This window comes from Oncorhynchus kisutch, linkage group LG13 (assembly GCF_002021735.2).
Source record: "Oncorhynchus kisutch isolate 150728-3 linkage group LG13, Okis_V2, whole genome shotgun sequence".
Classification (NCBI taxonomy): domain Eukaryota; kingdom Metazoa; phylum Chordata; class Actinopteri; order Salmoniformes; family Salmonidae; genus Oncorhynchus; species Oncorhynchus kisutch.
Window position 1 is genome coordinate 60,429,849 of NC_034186.2, and position 24,224 is coordinate 60,454,072.

At 41.6% G+C, this 24,224-nt stretch overlaps 2 protein-coding genes across 2 annotated transcripts; one reads left to right on the plus strand and one right to left on the minus strand.

Annotated features, from left to right (window-relative positions):
• Window positions 1-1,246: 1,246 nt before the first annotated feature.
• LOC109902033 (C-type lectin domain family 12 member B) lies at window positions 1,247-8,413 on the minus strand. The gene is made up of 7 exons (XM_020498087.2): window positions 8,020-8,413; window positions 3,651-3,725; window positions 3,181-3,288; window positions 2,792-3,094; window positions 2,302-2,462; window positions 1,866-1,987; window positions 1,247-1,762 (listed from the first exon to the last, which is right to left on the minus strand). Exons 1-7 carry the CDS (start codon window positions 8,081-8,083, stop codon window positions 1,621-1,623), a joined length of 975 nt encoding a protein of 324 aa, XP_020353676.1. The 5' UTR covers window positions 8,084-8,413; the 3' UTR covers window positions 1,247-1,620.
• Window positions 2,380-21,678, plus strand: LOC109901728 (tanabin-like). The gene is made up of 5 exons (XM_020497700.2): window positions 2,380-2,484; window positions 9,254-10,296; window positions 11,186-11,310; window positions 12,891-12,964; window positions 13,629-21,678. Exons 2-5 carry the CDS (start codon window positions 9,481-9,483, stop codon window positions 20,285-20,287), a joined length of 7,674 nt encoding a protein of 2,557 aa, XP_020353289.2. The 5' UTR covers window positions 2,380-2,484; window positions 9,254-9,480; the 3' UTR covers window positions 20,288-21,678.
• The last annotated feature ends 2,546 nt before the right edge of the window (window positions 21,679-24,224 follow it).

A 24,224-nucleotide genomic window follows, 5' to 3' on the forward strand; every position in this document is an offset into this window, starting at 1 on the left:
CTCTGACCACAAGCTCCTAAATGCCTGACCTATTTACCTCTCCAACAATCTTAGGCAAGTCCTCATCAATCTTGTTCCATTTTTTTTTTTTTGAGGTATGGACTCATGTTACCTGTCCTCTACTGTCTGCTTGTCCTCTTTGCATTTTTTGTTTTGACCTTTTATTTTAGGTTCCTCCTCCACGGTTCTCCCTTCATCTCTCTCTCCTCTATTTCTGCATCCAATTGAGGAGAGTCCACCGCAGTTTCTGATTGGTTGGTTTCTCTACGTTAGAACACACTATCTCCGCTGAATCCTCTTGGTTCTTGGACGACTTCTTATTTTTGATATTAGTGTCTGAGTGAGTCACTTGGAGAAATTAATGATTTGATTGACATTACTGTTTTGTAGAAGACCGTCTCTGCATATACATTTGCAATCATTTAATTAAATATGGACACAATGGTTTTTAGTTTATCTGATAAAGATTGAGACTATTTCATGTAAAAAATTTAGTAATCTTATCAAATTCATCTTATTGGATAATTGATGGGCTGAATAAAGGATTGGAGCCCGTCTTTTGCTCAATGAGCTTTCCTTATTACTCTCTGATGTGACACATTTGCATGATGCTTAAAGAGAAATCAATTTTGGACTTAAATGAATGATATGTACCCATTGATTCTTAAAGAATATAACTTATAAATGCCTCATGAGCTTCGTTCAACTGTGATTCTCCATCAGAACCAACAATATAAGCTTGTTTTCCTCCAATGTTTGTCATCAAAATACATGTAAACAAACACTACATAGCCTCATAGCATGGTTAAAACTATAATTTTGATATCATGGATGGTCAGGCATTGCATCCATGGCTCCTTCTATGAATTTGACAGTGGTAACATTTCTCCAGCCCCATCCCTCAGCTTTTTTTTTTTTTTTTTTACCAAAACAGGGGCGGGGATGTACTTTGTTACGGTTTCAACTCCTGATTGCTGCTTTAAATAAAGATTTAATCAAGTGCCTAAAGCTGCTGATTTAGAAGTATTGTATAGTTTATAAAACAGTGATTTCATTAACTTCCATTCCATGTATTAAACTTGTACTTCATATGCTAAGTAAGATCTTTCAAAATCGAAAGAAGACCATCTTGGAAGACAAGTCCTGCTTTGCTTTATAAACTGAATATGATATGATTTCTGATCTATGAAAAGGCCAAAACAAATGTTACTCTAAAACACTACGAACATAATACAGTAAGACAATAGAAGAACATACATTTATTGTCAAAGTGAAATGATTGACATTAAAGAAAATATGCCTGATTTATATGAAAGGTCAAAACGAAACATTATTTTTAAACTTCTCTATAGCTACATTACTACAGATCCTTGATTCAAAAACATACAAACAGAACCAGATTGGGGTCAATTCAAATTGAAGTCAGCTAATGAAGGTTTTCCATTGTAAATGTTAAATTAAAATCACTTCCTGAATTGAGTGAATTCGAATTGACCACAACAGACAGATGCAGGGGTCCTTAAATTAGAAGAATAAAACTCAATGTAATTCTCAAGTGGAGATGCAATAATATATGAGTTCAGTATGTGAGAATACCTCTTAAGAGAGTGTCCCTGCAATTTAATCTGACCATAGTAAGGCTCTACTCTCACAGATCCAACGGTTCTGCATGCTACATGATTCAGCATTCCAATTAGCCAAAGGCGCATTATTTGGAACAGTTAACACGCAATTACCCCCCCCAGTTTGTCTCTTCCAAAACCTGTGAAAAGAGAACACCGCCATGAATGAAAAGAAATGACGGAGTCAAATAATGATTTAACAATGCGTCTTTGTTGTATTTACATTGAATGAAAGGTCCTTACCCATCAGTCTGGTGACTTCCATTAACCCAGAGCCATTGGTTGACATTAGCTATGTCAGTCAAACCGATCCAGTATCCATGATGAATATCAAAGTAGTATTGAGTGTGGTTATGAATGAATTCCTGAATGTGAAATGAATGAAACCACAAGTAAAAACATTTTTATATGGTAATCCACAGTTTCAGGAGAGAGTGTCTAAACGTTCTGAATAAATGTATCTAATCAGGTCCAAATGAGCGAGAATAACAAAAGGCATAACAGGTAGCAGCAGTATAATGACCTTTGTGCTTTTGTCTTTCAGTAACAACTGGTTTACCTTGAGCTCATATCTACATATCACACATTATAATATAGTTCCCATTTCACTTTTTGGAGATCCACTTTAAATGTGAAATGAATCTGTCCCTCAAAACTCTAGTCTGTAGCATTGTCCCACCTGTTCCGTTTGACTTCCTATGACAAGCAGATCAGAATGATTTTTTTTGCAATTCTCTCTGCTTTGTTCCCAGGTATTCCAGGGACTGGAATGGTATAAAATCTGGTAACAACTAGATTGGAACAACATCCAACCACTTCGACAAGGGTTACACTTTCTCTCTGCAACAATGAAGAATTACAGGTAATAATTATTAGTTGGTAATTATTAGGTAATTGTACTACATACGTATTATCAATATTACAGAGTAAGATAGAAAGGGTGTCAAACTCATTCCGTGGAGGGCCGAGTGTCTTCAGGTTTTAGTTTTGTCCTTCTATTAAGACCTAGACAACCAGGTGAGGGGAGTTCCTTACTAATTAGTGACCTTAAATCATCAATCAAGTACAAGGGTGGAGCGACAACCCGCAGACACTTGGCCCTCCGTGGGAGGAGTTTGACACGTGGTGTACACTATGATGAAAACAAGGCCAACAGGAAGGGGGCTTACCTCCTACGTCATCCTTTGGTGAACAATACTGATTGACTGGAAAATTTTCAAACTGATATATGTACCTAAGATTCCAGTTCAGTCTATCCCTCTCTCTTGACAATGCTTCTTTCTCAGCCGCTAAACGTTGGTTTGCAGTGCTTACTTTGCTATAATCACACCGCAAAATGTGATTGGCTGTACTCAGATTGCTATTGAGGTTCGTAAGGTCCTGATTGGTCGCCAGTAGGAATGCACGCTCATCTGTTAGTTGCTCCAGTTCCCTCACCAACTTTGTGTTGTGCTCTGACAGGGCAGTGCTGACTATGGAGAGAGAAGGACATGTTTACTCTATGATGTCATCCTGCACCACTCCACAATCCATATTATGTTATGTTCCACATACTCACAGTACACATAGAGGCCTATAATGGCTGAAACCAAGAGGACACAAAGAACACCCAAACACACTGCCACTCCTCGAAAGGGTTGAGAGTGGAGAGCAGGCCTCTCATCCACTAGGAATAGCAAAAATAAGATTCATGTTATTATAGCCAAATTGTTAGCATGTTAGCAGTGTATACATTTAATGGTAAGCGTTATTCCATAATTTGATGAAATCTAATAATTGAACAGTAAATGGTGGATAATTTGAGGAAATATATCTACATTTAGCTTTTTGTTGTTGTTACTATTTCTTATTTTATTCAAGCGGATAAGGTACTCGCATAGGCAGTGACATAATTCCTCTATGCCAAATTGCCGTTCAGACGATGTTAAAGCGAAACATTTTTTAATTGTTGGAGGCAACCCGGATATCTAGAGAGACTAATTGCACAATAACGCAGATCTTCCGCAGTTCAGTATCTCTCAAATGTACCTGCTGTGGCAGGAGTCCGTTGAGTGACTGCACTTCCCTTAACTTCAGCATATACTGTTTCTTCCTCTTTTTTCTCTGTGGGGAAGAGAAAGGGGACACATACATATTCAATAATATTAACCCATTTGTTCCTACATTTTCCCAGACATGCCCCATACCCTAATATTGAAACAATCAAGTACTGATACATCCATATCCTACCCTTAAATGTTCCTATTTGTTATTCATAGACCCCAGTTTCTTTGTCAAAACTCCTCGTCCCTGTTGCTTTCCTATTCTTCAAAGTAGCCACCCTTTGCCTTGATGACAGTTTTGCACACTCTTGGCATTCTCTCAACCAGCTTCATGAGGTAGTCACCTGGGTCCAGATTCACAAAATCGTCTTAAGAAAAAATGTATTATTAACTTAAAGAAAGTTAAGCAAAGTTGCTATTCCTCAAAAAGGTTATTGGAAAGGTTATTGCAATATTTCTTATGTTTCTCCTTCAGCAAAAAGTTTACAAGAAATTAGATTCTTGAAAATAAAGTTATTGGATTTGTTCTTAATTCCATGATAGCTAAACCCTTGTTTTAAACTCTGGGCAGTGAGAGAATAAGCAATTGAACATGTTTAATCCACTCAAACGTCAAATTAAAGTTTCAGTATAGATTATTTTAAACCAAAGTACATATTTTAGAACAGTCATCTCAGTAGGAAATATGCTAACATGATTGCCATTGCTAGCTAGATAGCTAGCTAAATTGGTTGCCTAGCACCAGACATCAGACCAAACATAAGAAGATTCGTAAGAAGATATATGAGGAGTTTGAAAATCATTCAAGGGAAATGGAAACACTATGATTAAGAATGCCATCTAACTGTAACTGTAAATCACCATATTGGCATTGTTGCGTCACTGGCAGGAGAGAGTATTTTGGAATTCCCCAAAATGGCTGAATAAAAAGAGTAGCTCCAAGTCTGAGAATGAGTTTATTACAGAAAAGGACATAATTGTTAGTTAGGGAGCCAATAAACCTACTGAAGCCGTTCATGTTTGAGCCGATCGTTGCCCCAGATCAAAGAGTTTCTTCTCGTAGCAGTAACAACACAGTTATGCCGTCTGAAACACCTCAGCTAGAGGGCAAACACAAACTGGTGTGAGTGGGGATGCTGCCAGGTAATGGCTAGAGTAGGAGTGTGTGTGTGTTGTAGAGAGATGGTAGCGATACAGCACAATATCCCAGCGGATGGTGGCTGTATTATGCAGTCAGAAGTTCCTGTCAGTCTGTCTGGATGGCAATGTATTTATTGAACGTGTTACTAATCCATATGAAGGACTTCCTGGCAGAAGAGGTTACTCGACCAGTCAGCAGCTGATATGCCAGTTAAATTATTGGTCAAATTTAGCTTGATTATACATTGCTTAAGGTTAATATCAGTAGTGGGTAGGTGTTCAGTATTTTATAATGATGTTTATCATCAGCTCTGTTTGCCAAGTTGGTAACACATTTACATTTAGATTAGATGACAGGAGTTCGAATCGCAGACAGCATCATGATTCATGAAATCTCATTCTAACCAATAATGGGGCGTGCTCATTGTAAATACATTGTGATTTAGTTTCGGTATCAGACTAACATTTCTTATAATTTTGTTTGCAGAGCATACAGGTTGGCTTATCTCCAGTTCACCCTATCGGCACAAGGGAGAATTGGACGAGGTGTATGGCGTCTCATCCCTGCGTGTGCCGTTTCCTCCAAAACACCATGCCCAAACCGGACACGCACAAATTGATTTGGTCCCACACACCAAACGCAATCACAACACGCAGGTTGAAATATCTAAACAAACTCTGAACCAATTATCTTAATTTGGGGGCAGGTTGAAAAGCATTAAACATTTATGGCAATTTAGCTAGCTAGCTTGCAGTTGCTAGTTGTGTTGTGACAAGGTAGGGGTGTTATACAGAAGATATTCCAATTTGGTAAAAGACCAAGTCCATATTATGGCAAGAATAGCTCAAATAGGCAAAGAGAAATGACAGGCCATCAAGAGCCAGAGTTCCTTAGCATTACCAGCCTCAGAAATCGGCATTTAACTGCACCTCAGATTGCAGCCCAAATAAAATGCTTCACAGAGTTCAAGTAACAGACACATCTCAACATCAACTGTTCAGAGGAGAATGCGTGAATCAGGCCTTCATGGTCGAATTGCTGCAAAGAAACCACTTCTAAAGGACATCAATAAGAAGAAGAGACTTGCTTGGGCCCAAAAAAAAATAGCAATGGACATTAGACCGGTGGAAATCTGTCCTTTGGTCAGATTAGTCAATATTTTTGATTTTTGGTTCCAACTGCCGTAGCTTTGTGAGAGACAGAGTAGGTGAACAGATGATCTCTGCATGTGTGGTTCCCATCGTGACGTATGGAGGAGATGTGATGGTGTGGAGTGCTTTGCTGGTGACACTGTCTGTGACTTATTTAGAATTCAAGGCACAATTAACCAGCATGGCTACCACAGCATTCTGCAGCGATACGCCATCCCATATGGTTTGCGCTTAAGTGGGACAATAATACATTTTTCAATAGGACAATGACCCAAAACACACCTCCAGGCTGTGTAAGGACTATTTCACCAAGGAGAGTGAAGGAGTGCTGCATCAGATGACCTGGCCTCCACAATCACCCACCCCAACCCAATTGAGATGGTTTGGGGACCTCAGAGTGAAGGAAAAGCAGCCAACAAGTGCTCAGCATATTATGTGGGAACTCCTTCAATACTGTTGGAAAAGCATTCCTCATGGCACACCTGTTAATTGAAATGGATTCCAGGTGACTACCTCATGAAGCTGGTTGAGAGAATGACAAGAGTGTGCAAAGCTGTCATCAAGGCAAAGGGTGGCTACTATGAATAATATTAGGTATAAAATATATTTGGATTTGTTTAACACTTTTTGTGGTTACTACGTGATTCCATGTGTTATTTCATAGTTTTGATGTCTTCACTATTATGCTGCAATGTAGAAAACAGTAAAACAAAACAAAAATAATGAATGAGTATGTGTGTCCAAACTTTTGACCGGTACTGTATTTTATAAATTAGAGACACTGTGTATGTGTAATTAATATACCTCAAGTATCATGGATTCAATGTATTGAAAATTAAGGCACATGTGCTACATGACCAAAAGTGTGTGGACACATCTCATTCCAAAGTCGTGGGCATTAATTTGGAGTTGCTCCCACTTTTGCTGTAATAACAGTTTCCACTCTTCTGGGAAGGTTTTAAACTAGATGTTGGAACATTGCTGCGGGAACTTCCATTCAGCCACAAGAGCATTAGTGAGGTTGGGCACTGATGTTGGGCGATTAGGCCTGGCTCTCAGTCGGCATCCCAGTTCATTCCAAAGGTGTTCGATGAGTTGAGGTCAGGGCTCTATGCAGGCCAGTCAAGTTCTTCCACACCGATCTCGACAAACCATTTCTGTATGGACCTTGCTTTGTGCATGGGGGCATTGTCATGCTAAATCAGGAAAGGACCTTCCCTAAAAGGTTGCCACAAAGTTGAAAGAACAGAATCGTCTAAAATGTCATTGTATGCCGTAGTGTTAAGATTTCCCTTCACTGGAACCAAGGTGCCTAATCCGAACCATGAAAAATGTCCCCAGACCATTATTCCTCCTCCACCAAACTTTACAGTTGGCACTATGCATTGGGGCAGGTAGCGTTCTCCTGGCATCCGCCAAACCCAGAATCGTCCATCGGACCGCCAGATGGGGAAGCGTGATTCATCACTCCAGAGAACGAGTTTCCACTGCTCAAGAGTCCAATAGCAGTGAGCATTACATCACTGCAGCCTACGCGTGGCATTGCACATGGTGATCTTAGGCTTGTGTGCGCTGCTCGGCCATGGAAACCCATTTCATGAAGCTCCCAACGAACAGTTCTTGTGCTGATGTTGCTTCCAGAGGCAATTTGGAACTCGGTAGTGAGTGTTGCAACCGAGAACAGGCAATATTTACACGGTATGCACTTCATCACCACACATATTTGAAACGTTGATTATAAATACAACTTTAACTTCTCTAGAGCCTGTAAAGTACAACAAATATATTCTTGCTATTGTGACCCATGAGATGAAATGGGTTTAGAATGTAATTTGTACTTGATTAAAACATAATGTCAGAGTAGAAAAACATGAACATGACTCAGCATACTGTAGCAGCCATATCTGGCTCACTTGATTTATGGACCCTTTACTTGGAATATTCACAAACAACTGTGATTGTTATAGTCTTCATTCTGGAATTGACATTTTTTGAAACTGAACGAAATTAAATAAAAGTGAGTGACATTGATGAAGAGATGAGAAAGAAAGGCCAAGACTCACCTTCCAGCAAAGAAATTATGGGATTCTTGAAAACCACTGTAGAATAATGCAGCTCTTCTGACATCCTTTAGTTGTCAACAGTGTGTTTCTTAGAGATACAAGTACAGAGAAACCTTACCCAGTATTGATCTATACGAGTAGTGATGGCTCCAATTAGGACCTGTATTAGTACTTCTGCTTAGACTCTGGTATGCATTACTCATGTCAGACAACAATTTCACCTGACTGAGAAGAGGAAGTCATGTTGACGTGCCATTGTCAATACACCTGTACTCAATATGAAAAACTGTACGGAAACAATAGGCAGACAACAGAAATAGTTTTGTACATAGTGTATCTCATTCTATGCTCACTTGTTTTAGCATGAGGACACCTCTGAAGACATGCCATACCCTCCTGTCAGTGGTTGCTTGAGAAGTTTGAGAAGTTGGCCAATTCACATTGTGGTTGACTGGCTTACAAGTTAAAGGGAATACCCTGGCTTGCTAAGACTTCAGAACATGTCGTAATGTGTTTCTCATTTGTCTGTAATTCATTTCCCATATGTCTGCAATAGATCTTCAGGACACTATTAAGCCAGAGGGGTTGGGTTAAATGAGGAAGACACATTTCAGTTGTTGGCATTCAGATGCACAATTGATTAAATACTCCCCTTTCCCAACCATAAGATCAAGTTTGAATGGAAGTGGACTTGATACTGTATGGACGTGGGGCTGCTGCAATGTTGAAATACTGTCACCAGAGGGTAGTAGTGAGGTCAAAATGGACATCACTATTTTTTTATCAAAAAACTATCCAATTAGATTGATTTAGCCTATAGTTTCTAAACATGTGTGACAATCAGAGTTGTCTTAGTCCAACTACAAATGTTTCCTCTAGGCTTCCTGTCAAGTCTCTTCATTTACAGTGCCGTATTAGAGTATTGTATTCGTGCTATGACATTTAGCCTTACATATTACATTCAGTAGTCTAACAATTACACACAATGTTTTTTTATCAGAAAAAGAAATGGTCTAAAGAAATACATCATTTCATAAATTACAACTGAATATGTACTTGTAGAGAGATAACAGAAATCATTCAATCAAAATGTGAATTTCTCCCAGTGAATAAGAAAAAGACATTCCCAGCAGAGCTAGAGTTAACCCCCAAATGACATCACCGCTCACTCCCACCTCCCTCTCTTCCCTCCTCTCCTTTCTTCCCCTCTGCCCTCCCCCTGCATGAATTCCAGTATGAAAGGAGAGTGTCTCACCAGCGGTCACACTCCAGGAGGCAAGCAGCCTCACAGCACATTCTGACCATCACACACAGGCTTGGAGAGAGAGGGAGAGAGAGCGAGAGACCGAATCAGCACCTCACACACATTGCCAGAACCTGCTCGCTCCAGGGTGAGGAATTCTTTACTTTAAAAAAATTGAATTACTCAACCAGCATTACTATCTGTCCTCTCTCTCTGACATGGAGCTCCACCGCCTCCGACACCACCACAGCCACCGGACTGACGACAAGCTCCAGATGCTGAACCTCAACCAACGCCTGGAGACCTACCTGGGCCGAGTGAGGCTGCTGGAGGAGGAGAACAAGCTACTATGCCAGGAGATCCAGGCCCTGAGGGGCAGCGGCCAGGGGGGGCGGATGGGCCTGGAGGACAAGCTGAGCCTGGCCAGGCAAGAGGTAGAGGAAGTCTGGAGGGAGAAGGATCGGGTGGAGCTGGAGCTAGGGAGCCTGGGTGAGGAGCTCCACGTCCTGGGGCTGCAGAGACAGTGGGAGGCGGACGCCCATGGGGAGGTGAAGAAGAAGCTGGCAGACAGCAGGAAGCAGATGGAGGAGGAGAGGAAGGCTCAGATCTGGTTAAGAGAGAAGGTGAGCCAGCTAGAGAAACAAATCCAGTTCCAGATAAAAACCCACCAGGAAGATGTTGCCGGCTTCCAGGCTACACTAATCCATGTCAGACCTGCACTGCCACCCCCTCCACCCCAAACGGGCACCCAGCTGCCCAGCCTCCAGGAGCTGGGTGAGGAGTACTCCCAGATGGCTGTCAGGGCGTGGCATGAGGCGGCCATGGTGTTTCAGGGCCAGGTGGACAGCCTGGACGAGTCTCTAAACCAGGCCAGAACCCGGTTGGCCCAGGTGGGCCAGGAGAAGAATGAGAGCCAACTGAAACTTCAGGCCCTGGAGAATGAGCTGCAATCAGCCCAGGATAGAAGGCAGTGTCTGGAGAGGAGTGTGGCCAAACAGAGAGACATGCAGAGGCAAGAGATACAAAACCTGCAGGTAAGAACAGTTAAAGTAGCCGACCTTGGTCTTTGGTGTGGGCGTATTTATGGGTGTGGGTTTATTCATGTCAATATCTCATAACTTTGTTAACAGTGTCATTTGCCAATTCAATCATAAAACAGTGTCAATTAGATTGTTCCTGTTCCTGTTCCTGTTGTTCCTGTTCTCCTGAACCTGAACTGAGCCATATAAGTGAGATTCCTAACCATACTATTAAATTCCATATCGAGTTATGTTTTAATAATCATGCATTGTTTAAAACATCTTGAGTGTGTTGTCTGAATGTGACTGCTGTCTGGGATTTAGGACCTTCAAATGATTTCAGTCCAAAGACAAATGACAATGTGCTTCGTTGTGGAGACAGCTAAAGCTGCTTCCAGTTGAGCAAACCAGGGCAAAACAAAGTGTTTCAAATGTCAGTCATAGCAGAACGTTTTTCAAATGGACATGGCCCAAAATAAAAACAGGAACAATATGGTAAATTTATGAAAACGAGGTGTTTTTGTCCAAATGAGTCTGATGATATCTATGACGTAGAAACATACCAACGCAGTATCTCTGAGAAGGCTTATATTGTGCTCCCTTTCATTTGAAATGCTAATGAAATGTTTGGACAGAAACAGCATGTTGGACTCGGCCTAGGCTGGGGCTTTGGGAATTAGTTCCAGGTCATTATTTGTCCAGAAAGGTCAAAAATCCACACTGGGGCCCAACCATTAGATGCAGGGAACACAACATTGAACATTCTATGTTCTATGCTGGTCATAAGCTCTTGCCATGGGACCAGGAACCATAATTCGGTGCCTTCAATACCTGTTCATGTGCTATGGTTGGATAACATCAATGCCATTTCCAATCAATTCTCTTCCCTTTTCCTGTTCCACAGGCCCATCTGGATGTGTTGGAGATGGAGAAGGGGGCGCTGGGAAATCAGATTGACACTCTCCTGACAGAAAGTAGGGGTCTGCTGCAGCTGAAGATGTCTCTGGGCATGGAGGTGGCCACATACAGGTACGGTACATGTCACAGTACATATATCAGAAGCTACAGTACCTCTCTCATCATATCTTTAGCATGAAACTATAGACATTTTGGGCCAAATGCTAAAGGGTAACTAGTAAATCATGCATTGATGTCAATTGGAGCTTTGCTTGAAAACATTACTTGTACACAATGATCTCAAGTTGAACTTGTTTATCTTCACAACCACTGATCGGATAGACCATGACAGATGAAAGTATGTTGATGGCCATCCATCCAGCTATTTTACTTATCAACTGTAGAGGGAAAAGAGACACGGGGAGGAAGCCATGAAAGACTATTGGCACACAGCAAGAGGTAGTGTCATTTTTTTTTATGTAAGAGAGACGTGGGAATGTTCAAATAAAAGTGTCACCTCAAGTTGGTTTGAACTCTGATGAAGGTGGCAACGGCTGAAAAGGCGACACCAAGCCCACGCATGTTTGACGTCTGCAAAAAAGCCTGTCGATCAGAATATGAAAATTGAGGCAAATGTCACTACTATCTTCCTCTTCTTTTCCAAACATGTTCTTTTTCTTTTTACTTTTCTACCGATTTCTGAGAAAGCCGTCATTATTAGCCCCCATGTCCATGCTGATTTAGACGTCTAGTTTATCACATTCAAAGATTGCTTTTCAACTGGAAGTTCAGACTGAGCCCCATCACCCCTCCCCCTGTGAGAATGTGGAACAATATGTAGATGCCCAAGGCCTGTTGTCCAATAGGGCTCAGCTGTCTGGCCCAAAAGGTCATCCCCTTGAAAAGGCCAGTCTCAGCTGTCTTGAGCAGGGTAACTTTATATGGGCCTCTATAGTGGCGCCTTTCTCTTTCCCTTGGTCTCTTCCCCCTCCATAGTGACCCCAAGGTATCAGCAGGGGATGACCAACGTATGAGCTATGGGAGTCTAGAGGAACAGGAATAAGAGGCAGGGGGAGAAGCAGACAGCAAGTCTCAAAAGTGATTTCGTAAATGCATCAAATTCATATTATCGGCACCTATACAGTAGATCCCAATGCGCAACAGAACACATTGAGCAACACTTGGAATGTGATTCTGGGATCATATTGGGATATACATGTGCACCAGTTTCTAAGTATTTCTAAGTATTGTTTCATTAGAGATGCTGGTTTGAATGTGTGTTGGAATGGGCATGGTCCACATCTGTGAATACAAATGGTATTAGTTCTGCTTGGGCTAATCAGAATGTCAGGGCGTGCATGCCTGTATTTTAGGCTGTGAGTATGTGAGAGGGGGAATTGATGGCAGTGGTATGCACAGCAGATGGCTCGTCAAATGACAATGTCGTCCCCACATTTCCATAACAACAGATCTCATGTTGGCAACAAAAGCCCTCCCACTTCACTCCTCTCACCCCACCCTATGATACATCATTTCAGAATACCCCCTAGTGTGGCCAAAGTACAAATTATTTTGGTTATTCGTCACATTAGTATTCAAGCTGCTTCTAACCAGGACATAAGATTTTCTGGATAGTGTTGCAAAAAAATGTTACATCACTTTCCCTTTATGAATCCTTCTCTCATTTGTCTGTGTCTGCTCTTTTCCTTCAGCGCTTTACTGGACAATGAAAGTCTGAAGGGGGATTTCTCTTCAACAAATCAGCTAAGGAGTACCTACATCTCTGGTAAATGATCACTTCATACAGGAATCTGCCAGTTAGATCAGTGACTGTGTTGTAGTACAACATGATATTGATAGGTGTCAAAGCCAACACCTCCATGACATGTACTCCTGTTACTGTATAATTGTACTGTAAACCAAAAGGAATCTTCATCATACTTAAGGTGGGCGAAGCCTGACTCTGTACTGTACAGTGTCTATATTCACATCAGACCAAAACGAGTGGGGGATGGTGTGGATTGGTTAGGGGGCTGAGCTAGACGCTTTGTGCTCTGTAACGCAAGCTTCCTAGAGTCCCCAAAGGTCATTGAGCCATATGGCTTTGCTTTCCGGTAATTCAGACTGGAGGGGAAGGAAGTCATGATCAATATCTCTCCATTACTGTCTAACCTCTGTTCAGGAGAACATGTCTCCTAATATTGCCTTTGGGATGGGGTTTCGAGATCTCTGTCAACCTAAGATAAAACTGAAGACATTTTGGAATAGACAGAGATTGCTTTTTGTCTTACAATCAAAGCATTGGTGAATGTTTCCTGGTATTGTTAAGATCATTGTCAGTGTCATTTCAACCTTATTGATGTCTATCTACAATAGTCCCTGGCCTGTGGCCTACCCAGTACCATTATGTATGGTGTACCTATTCAATAATCTTCCTATGTCATTCACAGATGGAGTCCCCAGCTCCCGAGGGGTTAAGCAAAGCTTCCAGACACAGCTGGCTACCAGTCACATGATCAGGCCCATCTCTACCATCCATAGAGCAAGCCCACGATCCAATGTGACAATGATGTCCGCATCACCAATCTGGACTCAAAATCGGGTAACCCTGAATGAAACACCTGAGAGTTGTCGAAAGACAGAAGAGCATATCGACTTTGGCGTAGGGTCCAACCACCAGGTAAGTTGTTCAACGCCTTACCCCAAAGTACCACAGGACGGAATTTCAGTCCACCACTTCAGACCCCAAGATGTCCATATAGAAGTCAACTATGCTGAGCCTCTCTCACCTCCCACTGAAGAGGCAGGAGCTGATGTTGTATCTTTGCTTGGATCTGACCACAAGGAACAATCCATGTGGGATATGGAAAAGGAGGAAGAGGATCAGAACATAGTCAGAACCTGGTTTGCTGAAGAGAAACCCGTTCTGGAATCTGCCATGAGTCACCGGGTCGAGACCAGCTTCAGTATGCCAACTGTGTTCAGCACTGATGCTCAAGAGCTCTACAGCCCTTCAGTGAGCTATGAGAGAGCAGGTTCGGTGACAGGGGCACATTCTGCTTTCTCAGCGAATGATGATAATGATATACCTTTTGAAATGTCTTTTGAAAAAGAGGAACCTCTACTAGATATGCCTTATGGTCCCATGAATGCATCGGAGGAAAGAGAGCTTGAAACAGCAAAGAAAGATGCTGAATGGGCGGGAAACGAAGGCTTGGAATCTGAAACTGCATCAATGCTAGAACAAGCATTTGAGACCTTCACAAGCAGTCAAGCTTTTGAGTATGGGGCGGGGAAAAGTTACAACAAGCCAATAGAGCTTAACCAAGAGGACAATATGTCATATGAATCCACTCAAGCCTCCCACGGTTCAGAAGAGGCATTTCGCCATGTTAAAAGACTGGAGGAAGATGTTATTCATCTCCCAAAAGAGGATGAAAATGATATGTCTAACAAACATGAGGAGCAATTGGAAGATGAATTGCACCCCTATGGGTATGGTAAGGATGATCGTGAAAGATTGGGAGGATTCATTAAGGAAAATGACATGACAGAAAGAATCGATAAGTTCAACCAAGAGGAGATTATCTCATATGAATCTGCTCAAGCTTCTCACTGGTCAGAAGAGGTATTTCACCATGTTGAAAGAGTGGAGGAAGGTGACATAAATTTCACAAAAGTGGATGATGAAAATGATATGTCTAACAAACGTGAGGAACAACATGCACTGAACCCCAACGGGGATGTAAAGGATGAATGGGATCGAGTGGCAGGGTACAATGAAGAGAATGGAATTGGAGAAAGAATGGATGATTGGAAAGAAGGAAAGTATCATATGAAAGGGGAAGAGATGTGGAATAACAGAGAAACCCAACCCAATCGGGCTGATCAAGAGTATATACCTTCAAATGAAGAGAAACTAAATCAATTCGAGCAAGAGCAAATACCTTCAGGCAGAGAGAAACTGAATCAGTCTGAGCAAAGGTATATCAATTCAAACGGAGAGAAACTGAATCAATCTGAGCAAGAGCATATACCTTCAGGTGGAGAGAAACTGAATATATCCGACAATGACAAAGAGGATCATGATGAGGCAAACTACTGTCAAAATAATTCTGTTTCATGGAGGGCTGAGCTAGAAGGCGACAGCTATGCTCAGGACAACACACTAGCCGACACACACCCCTTGATCCGTTACAAGAGTGACGAGACGGATGTCAACACTCAGGCTTCACACTTGGGCGAGAGTGACTCCAGTGATGGTGAAGAGGACAGGGAGGTTTGCCAGACAGGAACAGACACCTGGGGCGAAGGCAAGTCCAAACAGTTTGACACCATGGAGGATCTGTATGAAGAGTCAGAAGGAGATGTCATAGATCAGGAACGTAACATGGGCTCCACTCACCAAGAGGACATGGATGCTAGCCAAACAAAGGAGCATTCTACACAGGAGAACGATGAGGAGAATGCTGTAGATCAGTTGATTCAGGAGGCAGAAGAGGAGCAATCCTATGAGGAACTTACAGAACCTGGAGAGTACTCCATGGTGTGCTCTGATGAGGACTATAATGAAGAAAGAATTGATAGATTGGTGGAGCAAGAGCTAGAGAATTTATCTATATCCAGTTACAGTGAACACTTTACTGGGCAGATGATTGAGAGCGAGTCAGTACTGAGTCTTCAAATTGAGTCTCACACTGAACTTTCCCAGACACAAGACATATTATACAGTGAGGAGGTAGAGCAGATACACTCAGAGAGACTGAATCAATCTGAACAAGAGTATATACACTCAGAGAGACTGAATCAATCTGAACAAGAGTATATACACTCAGAGAGACTGAATCAATCTGAACAAGAGTATATACACTCAGAGAGACTGAATCAACCTGAGCAAGAGTATATACACTCAGAGAGACTGAATCAACCTGAGCAAGAGTATATACACTCAGAGAGACTGAATCAACCTGAGCAAGAGTATATACACTCAGAGAGACTGAATCAACCTGAGCAAGAGTATATACACTCAGAGAGACTGAATCAATCTGAACAAGAGTATATACCTTCAGGAGGAGAGAAACTGAATCTAAATGCACAAGAACACATATCCTCAGATGGAGAGAATCTGAATCAATCTGAACAAGAGTATATACCCTCAGGCGGAGAGAAACTTAATCTATATGTGCAAGAAAACATACCCTCAGATGGAGAGAAAATGAATCAATCTGAACAGGAGAAGATACCTTCAGGAGGAGAGAAACTGAATCAATCTGAGCCAGAGTATATCATTTCAGGCGGAGAGAAACTGAATCAATCCGAGCCAGAGTACATAACTTCAGGCGGAGATAAACTGAATCTATATGTGCAAGAACACATACCAACAGACGGAGAGGAACTGAATCAATCTGAACAAGAGGATATAACTTCAGGCGGGGAGACACTGGATATATGTGAGCAAGAACATATACCCTCAGACAGAGAAAAAATGAATCAATCCGAGCAAGAAAATATACCTTTAGATGGAGAAAAACTGAATCAATTTGAGCAAGAAAATATACCTTTAGGTGGAGAAAAACTGAATCAATTTGAGCAAGAAAATATAACTTTAGGTGGAGAGAAACTGAATCAATCTGAACAAGAGAAGATACCTTCAGGAGGAGAGAAACTGAATCAATCCGAGCCAGAGGATATACCTTCAAACGGAGAGAAACAGAACGTAAATGCACTAGAACACATACCCTCAGACAGAGAGAAACTGAATCAATCCGTGCCAGAGTACATAACTTCAGGCGGAGAGAAACTGAATCTATATGCGCAAGAACATATACCCTCAGATGGAGAGAAACTGAATCTATATGTGCAAGAACATATACCCTCAGACAGAGAGAAACTGAATCAATCTGAACAAGAGGATATAACTTCAGGCGGGGAGAAACTGAATCAATCCGAGCAAGAAAATATACCTTTAGGTGGAGAGAAACTGAATCAATTTGAGCAAGAAAATATACCTTTAGGTGGAGAGAAACTGAATCAATTTGAGCAAGAAAATATACCTTTAGGTGGAGAGAAACTGAATCAATTCGAGCAAGAAAATATACCTTTAGGTGGAGAGAAACTGAATCAATTCGAGCAAGAAAATATACCTTTAGGTGGAGAGACACTGGATATATGTGAGCAAGAACATATACCCTCAGATGGAGAGAAAATTTATCAATCCGAGCCAGAGGATATACCTTCAAACGGAGAGAAACAGAACGTAAATGCACAAGAACACATACCCTCAGACAGAGAGAAACTGAATCAATCCGTGCCAGAGTACATAACTTCAGGCGGAGAGAAACTGAATCTATATGCGCAAGAACATATACCCTCAGATGGAGAGAAACTGAATCTATATGTGCAAGAACATATACCCTCAGACAGAGAGAAACTGAATCAATCTGAACAAGAGGATATAACTTCAGGCGGGGAGAAACTGAACCAATCCGAGCAAGAAGATATAACTTCAGGCGGGGAGAAACTGAATCAATCCGAGCAAGAAAATATACCTTTAGGTGGAGAGAAACTGAATCAATTTGAGCAAGAAAATATACCTTTAGGTGGAGAGAAACTGAATCAATTTGAGCAAGAAAATATACCTTTAGGTGGAGAGAAACTGAATCAATTCGAGCAAGAAAATATACCTTTAGGTGGAGAGAAACTGAATCAATTCGAGCAAGAAAATATACCTTTAGGTGGAGAGACACTGGATATATGTGAGCAAGAACATATACCCTCAGATGGAGAGAAAATTTATCAATCCGAGCCAGAGGATATACCTTCAAACGGAGAGAAACAGAACGTAAATGCACAAGAACACATACCCTCAGACAGAGAGAAACTGAATCAATCCGTGCCAGAGTACATAACTTCAGGCGGAGAGAAACTGAATCTATATGCGCAAGAACATATACCCTCAGATGGAGAGAAACTGAATCTATATGTGCAAGAACATATACCCTCAGACAGAGAGAAACTGAATCAATCTGAACAAGAGGATATAACTTCAGGCGGGGAGAAACTGAATCAATCCGAGCAAGAAAATATACCTTTAGGTGGAGAGAAACTGAATCAATTTGAGCAAGAAAATATACCTTTAGGTGGAGAAAAACTGAATCAATTTGAGCAAGAAAATATACCTTTAGGTGGAGAGAAAATTAATCAATCCGAGACAGAGGATATACCTTTAGGTGGAGAGAAACTGAATCAATCTGAGCCAGAGTATATAATTTCAGGCGGAGAGAAACTGAATCAATTCGAGCCAGAGTATATAATTTCAGGCGGAGAGAAACTGGATATATGTGAGCAAGAACATATACCCTCAGACAGAGAGAAAATGAATCAATCCGATCCCGAGTATATACCTTCAGGTGCAGAGAAACTGAATCAGTCTGAGCAAGAGTGTATACCTTCATGTGCAGAGAAACTGAATCAGTCTGAGCAAGAGTGTATACCTTCATGTGCAGAGAAACTGAATCAGTCTGAGCAAGAGTGTATACCTTCAGGTGCAGAGAAACTGAATCAGTCTGAGCAAGAGTGTATACCTTCAGGTGCAGAGAAACTGAATCAGTCTGAGCAAGAGTGTATACCTTCAGGTGCAGAGAAACTGAATCAGTCTGAGCAAGAGTGTATACCTTCAGGTGCAGAGAAACTGAATCAGTCTGAGCAAGAGTGTATACCTTCAGGTGCAGAGAAACTGAATCAGTCTGAGCAAGAGCATATACCTTCAGGTGGAGAGAAACTGAATCCGTCTGAGCAAAAGTGTATACCTTCATGTGCAGAGAAACTGAATCAGTCTGAGCAAGAGTGTATACCTTCAGGTGCAGAGAAACTGAATCAGTCTGAGCAAGAGTGTATACCTTCAGGTGCAGAGAAACTGAATCAGTCTGAGCAAGAGTGTATACCTTCAGGTGCAGAGAAACTGAATCAGTCTGAGCAAGAGTGTATACCTTCAGGTGCAGAGAAACTGAATCAGTCTGAGCAAGAGTGTATACCTTCAGGTGCAGAGAAACTGAATCAGTCTGAGCAAGAGTGTATACCTTCAGGTGCAGAGAAACTGAATCAGTCTGAGCAAGAGCATATACCTTCAGGTGGAGAGAAACTGAATCCGTCTGAGCAAAAGTGTCTTTCCTCAGAGGTTATGTATTCGGTGCACTCTAGGATTCTAATGACATCTGATCACACATCTCTTAGAGAAGGTTCAGTAGAAATATCCCAAGAAGAATATTTGGCTCAAGGTAAGGTATTCAGTGGGGGACTGGAAACTGAAGCTGTACCAGACAAAATAGAAGGACAGGATGACCAGAACCTTTATATGTCGACTCATGCAGACTTCACTGAAAGCCATTCTATCTACAGCAGTTTAAACAGCAGGCCTGAGAGTCAAACCGACATGAACAACTTGGATATAGAAGAGTCCAACAGCACAGATGATGAGTCGCCAAATGCAAGCCAGTATTTGCAACCTGTCGCCAAAGCAAATCTAACTGCAGATCAGGAAGACTTGTTAGATGTGGCAGTCTCTCACTATGAGGATTGCAATACTCTTATTGAACATTCTGCAGAAGAGGTCACTAGCTATCAGGCAAGTAATGAATGTCTTCAGACAGATGAATGGGAAGTCTTAGAAAGTCCAAACAAACACCTGGAATCTGGAGATCCTTTTGCAGGTCACAAGAGAGACTCTGAGAGATCATCCAAAACTGACAGCGAAGCCCGGGACCTCCACAGCTTCCTCAGCTCTGGTGTACACAACAACTTCTGGGGTTCCAATCTGGAGACAGGAGCCCCCTATCAACCGGATGAGCCATATGACCATGTGACCGAGCTACCCAATCAGAACCTAGCCTTGGCTAACAACCTATCCTGGGTGGATTTGGAGAATCCACAGGCAACTAATTGGAACACAAAGATGGACAGCGACACACCTAAAGCTTCCACCCTTGAAGAAGAGGACGAACAGATGCCCTCACAGGTGAAGCAGCTGGTTTGTAAAGATGTGGTAGAGGGTGTGAATGTTACTTCTGAAGGTTCTGAAGATGGAGACTCCTGGTCATCTGGGGAAGAATAGGAACAATTTCAGCATGGTTTCTATAAAGGAGTAAAGTAGAAGTAACAAGTGTTACTGAGAGTGTAAAACTATTTACATTTTACAGGCTTTGAATTTGAGCATTGATTCACATTGATCCTCACAGTGGAAAGTAAATGAAACGATAATTTCATCCAAACATGAATGTACTATGTCACAGAATGTCATGACAATTCAGTGCTCTCCGGGATCCTTGGGATGTCCCTACCCTAAACCCTAACTATAACCATAATCCTTACCTACACCATTTAAAATGTCAACTTCAATGGGGTAGGGACGTCCCAAGGATGCGAGATAGCACAGACCGTCAAATATTTATGCTGTTTTCAAAAACCAAAAAGTTGTGCTTTGGTGCACACCCTGCTGGCACTAACCACCAGTGTACCTACTCTATTTCAAGACATTGAGGGCCATTTTTTGTAAGTTTTACAAATTGAGGTTTGAATAGCATTTGTTTATTTTGCCCCCCCCCTTGAAGAACAAAAGTAACTTAATTAAAAACCAAAGAAAGGACATTTGAAAGTCAAAGCATTCCGAACTGGCATTAATTGATAGTTGATTTGATTGCACTGATTGAAGGAAATCAATCAGAGCAAAAGTGAGAACCAAGGTATTTCACTGCACAGGACCTGCGAGCTTGTTTTTTCTAGCAGCAACTGTTATCTTAACATCTTAAGTCCATTTGATAAGGACTCCAGCTGTGCCTTCAGAAAGTATTCATACCCCTTGACTTACTCCATTGAATAGTGTTATTTATGATTATCATTTGATATTTCAACTCACACACTACAAGCAGCAAATCAAATCAAATTGTATTAGTCACGTGCGCCGAATACAACAGGTGTAGTAGACCTTACAGTGAAATGCTTACTTACGAGCCCCTAACCGACAGTGCAGTTTCAAAAAATACAGATAAGAATAAGAGATAAAAGTAACAAGTAATTAAAGAGGAACAGTAAAATATAACAATATATACAGAGGGTGCCGGTACAGAGTCAATGTGCGGGGGCATCGGTTAGTTGAGGTAGTATGTACATGTAGGTAGAGTTATTAAAGTGATTATGCATAGATGACAACAGAGAGTGGCAGTGGGGGGGGGGGGGTGAATAGTCTGGGTAGCCATTTGTCTAGATGTTCAGCAGTGCATGGTTTGAAATCCCAGAAGAACAGTTTGCCTTCATTTTATTAAAGCGTTTCACAACACAGTGTCACAACGTATAACTAACATACAATGAAACAACATGGTACCATATTAGTTATGCTTTGTTCACGATTACAGCAAAAATAAACTTGTGTTGTTCTTTGGCTAGTGTTCTCTCTGTAGAAATGCACACAAAAAACATACATGGAAAAATAAAACAAATTGACAAATATGTTTATACATTTTATTTTTTGCTTAAGAACTGTGTAGGACTTTTTTCATGATGCATGTTTGATATTACTCTACATTGAAATATTTACAAAAAGCTTTTGAAAAATTAAGGGAGAAAAACAGAAATATAAACAAATAAACACACCACGGTCCATTTTTTTGGTATATTTAACGTTTATTTAACTAAACAAGTCAGTTAAGAAACTGTCAGTTATTTTACAAGGACGGTGTATTATCCAGGGTATGTGTCTCTTCTGATAGAGGAAAGACCAGCGCACAACGGGTTCTGAGAATAATTATCCAGTGTGTTGAAATCTGGATGAAGCTCAGAGGAAAGTATACCCTTAGACCAGGCCAAGAAAACAGCTGGCTTCTCCCTCAGCATCGATCTGTTTCCTCTGTGTATTACATTAAAGTGAGTGAGACCCGGGGGCGGTGTGGGAGGTGAGATTTGGCACCATCCCAGCTTTACTGACCTCAAAGCAGGCTAGCTAACAAAGCCGCACTGGGCCCTCCATAACAAACAACCATCCCATGGGAAGACCGAGGGATAAAATGGGCAAAAGGAACAATGGATGACCTCCCCTCACCACCTCCTCTTCCCGCCTCACGGCCTTCTTTCCCCCTTTTTTTGTCATTCATTAGTCAGTCTTCAGAACAATGTTGGCTATTTTAGCTGCCGGTTGCCTGCTCACTGCCCAAGTCTGTGCAATGACTGATTGAATAAAGGGGGAAACCACAGCCATTCACAGAGAGAAAGGCTGGGTGCTGGAATGGCATTACGGCAGCTGTCTGGCATGCTCTTATTCTCTAATGTCTATGGCTCCCAGTCAGCCTTATAACTAGCTATGGCAATACAACTTTATATATTCAGTTCAGGGAATAAGAATAAACTAACTAGGTTATATAGGCACAAGATGATCTACAGTATATGAAATAACAATACTTATAGAAAGAGATGTTGTGGATGGACAAGCTATGTCTATCCCAGGAACACATGCCCAGTGCTATTAATAGAAGAATAGTTTCCTGACAAACAGCCAGGATGACCATATCTGATGCAAGAGGCTGAAAGTGCTTGGTCACTATGTCCGGCTGCGACCAGAGGCGCCATTTCAGCTGGGCCATTCTGGCTAACCTGGGGGGAGGGGCTCAGCTGCAGGGCTGGTGTGTGTATGTGGATTTGACACAGGAGGGATGTAAAACTATACCAGATCTCTACAGGGAGTGTGTTTGCTCTCCTTCGACAACCATCTGTCATCCATTATTCCCATTCTGTTGATTTACTCCATGTGACGGAAGACCTGTAAAATCAGACGGAGGAAGGGGTGTGGCTCCTTAGCTGGCCTTCCTTTTCTCTGTTCTAAAGTTTCAACTGGCCCACCCCTTGCAAACAATGGGCTATAAGGAAAATAAATGTTATATGCGCCATGTTGTAAACAGAATATAAAGATACAGTGCCTTGCGAAAGTATTCGGCCCCCTTGAACTTTGACAACTTTGAGACCTTTTGCCACATTTCAGGATTCAAACATAAAGATATAAAACTGTATTTTTTTGTGAAGAATCAACAACAAGTGGGACACAATCATGAAGTGGAACGACATTTATTGGATATTTCAAACTTTTTTAACAAATCAAAAACGGAAAAATTGGGCGTGCAAAATTATTCAGCCCCTTTACTTTCAGTGCAGCAAACTCTCTCCAGAAGTTCAGTGAGGATCTCTGAATGATCCAATGTTGACCTAAATGACTAATGATGATAAATACAATCCACCTGTGTGTAATCAAGTCTCCGTATAAATGCACCTGCACTGTGATAGTCTCAGAGGTCCGTTAAAAGCGCAGAGAGCATCATGAAGAACAAGGAACACACCAGGCAGGTCTGAGATACTGTTGTGAAGAAGTTTAAAGCCGGATTTGGATACAAAAAGATTTCCCAAGCTTTAAACATCCCAAGGAGCACTGTGCAAGCGATAATATTGACATGGAAGGAGTATCAGACCACTGCAAATCTACCAAGACCTGGCCGTCCCTCTAAACTTTTAGCTCATACAAGGAGAAGACTGATCAGAGATGCAGCCAAGAGGCCCATGATCACTCTGGATGAACTGCAGAGATCTACAGCTGAGGTGGGAGACTCTGTCCATAGGACAACAATCAGTCGTATATTGCACAAATCTGGCCTTTATGGAAGAGTGGCAAGAAGAAAGCCATTTCTTAAAGATATCCATAAAAAGTGTCGTTTAAAGTTTGCCACAAGCCACCTGGGAGACACACCAAACATGTGGAAGAACGTGCTCTGGTCAGATGAAACCAAAATTGAACTTTGGCAGCAATGCAAAACGTTATGTTTGGTGTAAAAGCAACACAGCTCATCACCCTGAACACACCATCCCCACTGTCAAACATGGTGGTGGCAGCATCATGGTTTGGGCCTGCTTTTCTTCAGCAGGGACAGGGAAGATGGTTCAAATTGATGGGAAGATGGATGGAGCCAAATACAGGACCATTCTGGAAGAAAACCTGATGGAGTCTGCAAAAGACC

Excerpts from the sequence above, each read along its gene's own strand:
- LOC109902033 (XM_020498087.2), bottom strand. The coding sequence starts at position 8,083 with ATGTCAGAAGAGCTGCATTATTCTACAGTGGTTTTCAAGAATCCCATA. Across the intron at positions 3,726-8,019 it reads CATAATTTCTTTGCTGGAAG|AGAAAAAAGAGGAAGAAACA; the intron begins GTGAGTCTTGGC and ends TCTTCCCCACAG. Across the intron at positions 2,463-2,791 it reads ACCAAAGGATGACGTAGGAG|AGAGAAAGTGTAACCCTTGT; the intron begins GTAAGCCCCCTT and ends TCATTGTTGCAG.
- LOC109901728 (XM_020497700.2), top strand. The coding sequence starts at position 9,481 with ATGGAGCTCCACCGCCTCCGACACCACCACAGCCACCGGACTGACGAC. Across the intron at positions 10,297-11,185 it reads AAGAGATACAAAACCTGCAG|GCCCATCTGGATGTGTTGGA; the intron begins GTAAGAACAGTT and ends CCTGTTCCACAG. Across the intron at positions 12,965-13,628 it reads AAGGAGTACCTACATCTCTG|ATGGAGTCCCCAGCTCCCGA; the intron begins GTAAATGATCAC and ends TGTCATTCACAG.